General features: G+C 53.4%; 1 protein-coding gene across 1 annotated transcript; it reads left to right on the top strand.

Moving 5' to 3' along the window:
• Positions 1 to 1,996: 1,996 nt before the first annotated feature.
• On the top strand, positions 1,997 to 5,785 carry GADD45G (growth arrest and DNA damage inducible gamma). Its single transcript, XM_049895727.1, has 4 exons — positions 1,997 to 2,167; positions 2,452 to 2,553; positions 2,643 to 2,856; positions 2,940 to 5,785. The coding sequence occupies exons 1-4, from the start codon at positions 2,115 to 2,117 to the stop codon at positions 3,048 to 3,050; spliced, it is 480 nt and encodes a 159-aa protein (XP_049751684.1). The 5' UTR covers positions 1,997 to 2,114; the 3' UTR covers positions 3,051 to 5,785.
• The last annotated feature ends 269 nt before the right edge of the window (positions 5,786 to 6,054 follow it).

Raw genomic sequence — 6,054 nt, 5'->3', positions numbered from 1 at the left:
CAGGAAGATGCTGATGCCAAAAGGAGTGAGCTTAGCTATTGGCCTCTATAAAAAGTGCAGGTTTGTAGGTCAAAAGAGGCCAAATATCAGCAATTCCTATTAAACTCTCTGAAGATCGCTTTCAGTTTTCTTATTCTATTCCTGAAAACAAGCTATTTATGTATGTATTTTTAAATGAGTCCCTGGGTGGTGGAGCCCTGGTGGCGCAGTGGTTAAGAGCTCAGGCTGCTGAACAGAAGGTCAGCAGTGAATCTACCAGCCCCTCTGTAAACTCCATGGGGCAGTTCTACTCTGTCCTGTTTGAGGAGGAATCCACTCGTCGGCAACAGGTGTGTTTCCCCTGCGTGGTGCAAACCGAATGGACTCAACGGCACTGCTATGTATAATTTAAAAAATTAAAAATAATATAAAAAATAAGGGTTCTTATATGACTAACCAAAAGGTCGGCAGTTGGAATCCACCAGCAACTGCTTGGAAACTTTATGAGGCAGTTCTACCCTGTCCTCCAGGGTCGCTGTGAGTCAGAACTGACTCGACGGCAAGGGGTTTTATTCCACCAGTGCACGGATAGCAGTCTTCTTTTTCATCGCCACCCCCCAACCCGGCCGGACCTGAGGGGGTTTCACAGCCCTCGCTCTGATTTCCATTATGCGCACCTTCCACGGAGCTGAGCCAGGTCCTGCCGGCGCTGTTCGGTGACCAGTGACCAGAAGCGGAGGAAAGGGAATGTCCGTGCCTCAGAAGGGCAATGGAAGGTCAAGGGGGTTCAGAGTCTTTCTGGCCGACCTCTAGATGGCGTCCCGGAAAAAGGGATTCCAGAGCTGTGGGCCCGAACCTTCCGTGAGGCCTGCACCCTAACGTCCTGTGCAGCCCTGGCCGTCAGGTCCGCTGACCTCCAGGGCCGCAGGGTCGGGGCCACCGCGGAACCTGGGCCTCGGAGACCGCGCAGCAAACCCGGTTCCTTTCAACTCGCGCGGCTTTACTGCACGTGTGCAATGAACTGACCGAGTTCGATTATCTTTGCAGACGTCCGGGCCAAGCGCAGCAGGCTTAGTCACCCCCCACGCCCCCGCGGGAAGGAGGGAAGGAGGAGAGCGGGGGAGTGGGCTGGCAGCAGCGCGGGCGTGCACGCTGGGAAGCCCCGCACCAAGGTGAAGGAGGAGCAGAGCCGGCCCCCGCGCCGGAGCAGCCCCGCTACCCCCACGAACCGGCGGGGCCCTGCACAGCCCTACCCGGCAGCAGGTGGACAGTGTTGCTATGAAGAGAAAGCAGCGATTGTCCCAACTCCAAGCCGCCACACGCCAGACCTCCGCTATTGTGCGCCCTCCATAGAAATGCAAACGAGCCGCGTGTGCCGCAGGCAATCTGCTGGCTCTCCTAGGCGCCCGGCGGGGCTGGGCCACCCGAGCAGAAGTCTGCGTGGACCTTCCAGCCGCAATCCCCGTGGGGGATTAAACGTGCGTTGCAGGCATCGACTTCTAACTCCCGGAACAGCTAGACTGAGCTGGAGAGGGTCTTGCTCACTGCCTTTTTTTTGCAAGCTAAAAAGCAGTGCTGCATGCTCTTACTTTAATTTCCAGTTTAAAGGCAATGGTCTCATAAAATTCAAATTCAAAAGAAAGAAAAATTAGGAAGGTAGCAATAAAAACAAATGAAAAAACTATATTTAATTCTCCAAAGGTCCATTTCACAAATTGCAGAATCGTATTAGCAATTTTTTTTAAAACCTTCTATTTCCTTTTAAGGATTAAAAAAAAAAAAAAAGGCGAGATGAAATCTGCAGGCTGCAGTCTGCCTGGTAACACCCTGACAAAGGCGGCAGATTTGAGGCATTGTAATCCCCCCACACCCCTCCCCACGTGGCCTTCTGACACGAGCCTAGCCGGCCCGCCGCCTCATTTGCATCAGAAAGCCCGCATCGGCCAATCGGCGCGTAGCCTCGCGCAAGTTGGGGGGTGCCGGGGGCCCCCGCCTATATAAGAGCGTGCAGCCGCGCTAAGGCCGCAGTTGCTGGCAGTGCGCGCGGCAAGGTTGGTGGCTCGGAGCTCCCCAGTTCCCCTGAACGCTCGTCTTCTCTTTCTTTCGTGGATAACTTGCTGCTTTCCGACCGAACCATGACTCTGGAGGAAGTCCGCGGCCAGGAGACGATCCCGGAAAGCACGGCCAGGTGAGTCCGCGCTGGGAGCCTGGCGTTTTGGGGAACAGAGCGGCTTGTCGGCTTCAGCCTGCGGGGCCGGACGGAGAGGAGAGCCCGCTGCGCCGGGCACGGGTCTGCTGGGCGGCCGCGGGAGACCTGGGAGTCCGGGCGCCTGGTCGGGGGTGGGCGCCTGACGCGGGAGACCTGGGAGTCCGGGCGCCTGGTCGGGGGTGGGCGCCTGACGCGGGAGACCTGCGAGCCCGGGCGCCTGGTGCGCGGGTGGGCGCCCCGCTCACCATGCCCCTCGCCCGCAGGATGCAGAGCGCTGGGAAAGCGCTGCACGAGCTGCTGCTGTCCGCACAGCGCCAGGGCTGCCTCACCGCCGGCGTCTACGAGTCGGCCAAGGTCCTGAACGTGTGAGTATAGACGCTGGCCGGCGGGCGGGCGGGGGCGGCGGGGAGATGCGGCTGTGCGTGCCCTGACCTCGCCTCCTCCGCCCGCGCAGGGACCCCGACAACGTGACCTTTTGCGTGCTGGCCGCCGACGAGGAGGACGAGGGGGACATCGCCCTGCAGATCCACTTCACGCTCATCCAGGCTTTCTGCTGCGAGAACGACATCGACATCGTGCGTGTTGGCGACGTGCAGCGGCTGGCGGCGATCGTGGGCGCCGGCGACGAGGCGGGCGCGCCGGGCGACCTGCACTGCATCCTCATCTCGGTGAGTGTCCGCCCCGCCCGTGGCCCCGGCCCCAGCCAGCCAGCTGCAGTCCGGCTAACTCTGCCCGTGCCCTCTCCCTGCAGAACCCCAATGAGGACGCGTGGAAAGATCCCGCCCTAGAGAAACTCAGCCTGTTCTGCGAGGAGAGCCGCAGCGTCAACGACTGGGTGCCCAGTATCCCCCTCCCCGAGTGACGGCCCTGTCGCGGAGACCTTTGTCTGATCAATGTGGCGTGATGCACCGGGCGCCTAGCGCGTGGCTGGGTCTGGGGATTCAGCCCTCAGAGGGAGCCGGAATGAGTCGATGGACTGGCGGGCAGGCGGTGGCGCTTGGAGAGGGTGAGCAGGAGCGGGCCGTACCTTGGAGAGAGTGAGCAGGAGCGGCGGCGAGCGGCAGGCTGGCCCGCCCGGAGCCCTGAGGAACTTGGCAAGTGTCAGGAGCTCCTGCTCCCCCGGAAGGCCGAGGCCGGGACGTCGGCGGCAGGCGGCGGGGAAGGAGGACTGGCTGGGCAGGCGTGACTCAGCAGCCTGCGCTCTCAGGAGCTAGGGGAAAGGCGAGGCGGTTGTGGACTCCTTACGGTTACAGGATCTGTGCCGAACTCAGCAGCCTTTCCCTGCGTTTTCAAAACGGATCCAGGAGATGATCCGAGTTTTAAAGGACACAGCTGTGGAAACTTTGAATTTGCAATAAACTTACTGAAACAAACTTACTCTCTTTATTGAGGGCTGGGGAGTCTGGAAACCCTCGTGGCGCAGTGGTTAAGCGCTACAGTTGCTAACCAAGAGGTTGGCATTTCAAATCCGCCAGGCGCTCCTTGGAAACTCTATGGGGGCAGTTCTACTCTGTCCTCTAGGCTCGCTATGAGTCCGAGTCGACTCAACGGCAGTGGGTTTTTTGGAGGGAGTCTGCTGCGGGGGCGGCTGGCCACCCGGGTTTCAGATGATCCGTGAAGCTTGGAACCGATGCCACCTGGTTCTGTTTTCCTCTTGGGCACATTACATGCTCCGGGGTGCTGGATGTGGAGCAGGGTTGCTGGTGAAGAGTTAGGGTACAGCTCGAAACCCTGTTCCCATTTCTCTCATTTTAGGAAGATTTTAAAACTTGCAAGACAGGCACAGTATTAGGGCAGCAGCTGAAGGCTTGGCCTTCCCGGTCTCTTCCCCTCCCCCACGGCCCTGTTCTTCCTGACAGCTGCTTATCTGAACAGGCTGCAGGATCGGCCAGCCTCTGGGGGCCCAATGAGCTCGCCTTCTGCATGCGCTGCCCTTTGTGGTTCCCAGAGGACAGTGGCAGACTGTGCCCACGGGAAGTTCTTCCTCTTAAAAGCCCTGATACAGGGAATTGGGCTTACAGTAATGTGACAAAGGTATTAATATCAAGTGTGACACTTGATGGCTATATTTGAGCATGAGTCATCCTTTTGTCATGACTGTGATAGAACTTAAAAGAACTGAGCAAAAACTGGAAGGCAACGCAGACATAAATAGATGTGAGCGGTTCCCACAGGGGCTAGCATCTGTTACCTATTTTGGGTTTTCTCTTCCCACATCAGGCTGTGCCAACTGCTGCTGTTCACGATCCCATTTAAAGACTTACCGAAGAAATGTGCTTTCAGAAACTTTTCAGCACAGACTGTCTTTAAGAAGAATCTAGGGAAAAAATGACCGAGCTGTATCCATCTTTTTTTTAATTAGATCAACCTGTTGTGATGATTTCATTCCCTTTGCCCAACCCTGTGGTGACATTGACCAGAGGAAATAAATTCCCATTGGACGTGCGTGCCGTTGGCTAGGCTTCCGCCTTGCCAAGCAGTCCACCTAGCCTTCCGGAGAAAGGAGGGGTGATGCACTGTTTTCCCAAGGAGTAAACTCTGTTGACTTAGCAGTCCTGAGGTGACAGATGGGCCTTGCTGGGTGCTGCTGTTTAAGTTCCCTCCAAATTGTGAAAGCCTTAGCAGGAAACCGGGACTAGCCACGCTGGATTGCTCTCTGCCGGTAATGAAAGCATCTTGTTCCACATTTATCAGTGCTTGAAAATACTTCCTGTTGATTAGATTAAAGGTCCAACGAAGTAACTCAGCTGTCTGTGTGCCCAAGTTTCATTAATGTTTTACCTATTTCCTACTAAAAATCTTGAGTTTTTCCGGATCAATGGAATGTTTGGTATGGGTGGGTTTATGCATAATGACGATTGCATCACAACACTCTATAATGGACACAAATGAGCATAATTATGCTACAGTGTACCTCCAAATGAGTATTTTAGCAAAACACAGACCCTTCTGCTGGCGGAGTGGCCCTTGTAGAACATTAAGTCAGCAGCCTTGAAGAAACTTGACCCTGTCTGCAAGGCCCACTGCCTGAGTCTCAGGGGCTAGCAGAATTTGCAGGAAAAAATGCATGTCTGGACACAGGGCCAGGCCCAAAAGTTTGTCTTTAACTTTTTTGGATGTATGGACATCTTAGCAGAAATTCTTCAATGCTATTAAAATGAAATACCCCGGAGGGCAGACAATAAAATGAACACACATTGTTTTATAAACACATTGTTGCATTTGATACTTCAACTACCGTATGTGATGTTGTATGCTGCCCAGTCGATTCAGACTCATAGCGACCCTGTGTGATAATGCATGCTAATTATAAAGGCATGTTGAGCTAATTTAAGCATTTTAACACAAAGTCCTGCACTTAGAAGGTTGTGAGTGTTAGTGATAATACGTAAAAGCTAATCCTTATCCGTTGCTGGAGGGATTTTAAAATGGTACAGCTGCTATGGAACAGTTTGGTAGTTCCTCAAAAAGTTAAACAGAGAGCTACCATATGACCCACCAATTCCAATCCTAGTTGTGTACCCAAGAGACTTGAAAGCGGGGACTCAGATACTTCTATACCAATGTTTATTGCAGGTCTATTCACAATAGTCAGAAGGTGGAAACAATCTAAATGTCCATCAATATACATATAATTTTGTTTATCCATTTATCCATATGTATATTTATATGTGTATGTATGTGTGTTTATATATAATTTTGTTATATATGTATATATATTCATATATATGTGTATATATGAATATTACTCAGCTATAAAGAGAAATGAAGTTCTGATACATGCTACTACATGGATGAAGCTTGAGGACATCCTGAGTGAAACAAGCCAGTTGTAAAGGACAAATATTTTGCAATCCCACTTACAT

This window comes from Elephas maximus, chromosome 9, assembly GCF_024166365.1.
Source record: "Elephas maximus indicus isolate mEleMax1 chromosome 9, mEleMax1 primary haplotype, whole genome shotgun sequence".
Classification (NCBI taxonomy): domain Eukaryota; kingdom Metazoa; phylum Chordata; class Mammalia; order Proboscidea; family Elephantidae; genus Elephas; species Elephas maximus.
This window is presented reverse-complemented; position numbering and strand designations above follow the sequence as displayed.

What these genes read in the sequence shown, in the direction of transcription:
- GADD45G (XM_049895727.1), top strand. Translation starts at nt 2,115, where the DNA reads ATGACTCTGGAGGAAGTCCGCGGCCAGGAGACGATCCCGGAAAGCACG. An exon ending in TCGGCCAAGGTCCTGAACGT is followed by an intron (nt 2,554 to 2,642) that starts GTGAGTATAGAC and finishes CCGCCCGCGCAG; the next exon opens with GGACCCCGACAACGTGACCT. An exon ending in TGCACTGCATCCTCATCTCG is followed by an intron (nt 2,857 to 2,939) that starts GTGAGTGTCCGC and finishes CTCTCCCTGCAG; the next exon opens with AACCCCAATGAGGACGCGTG.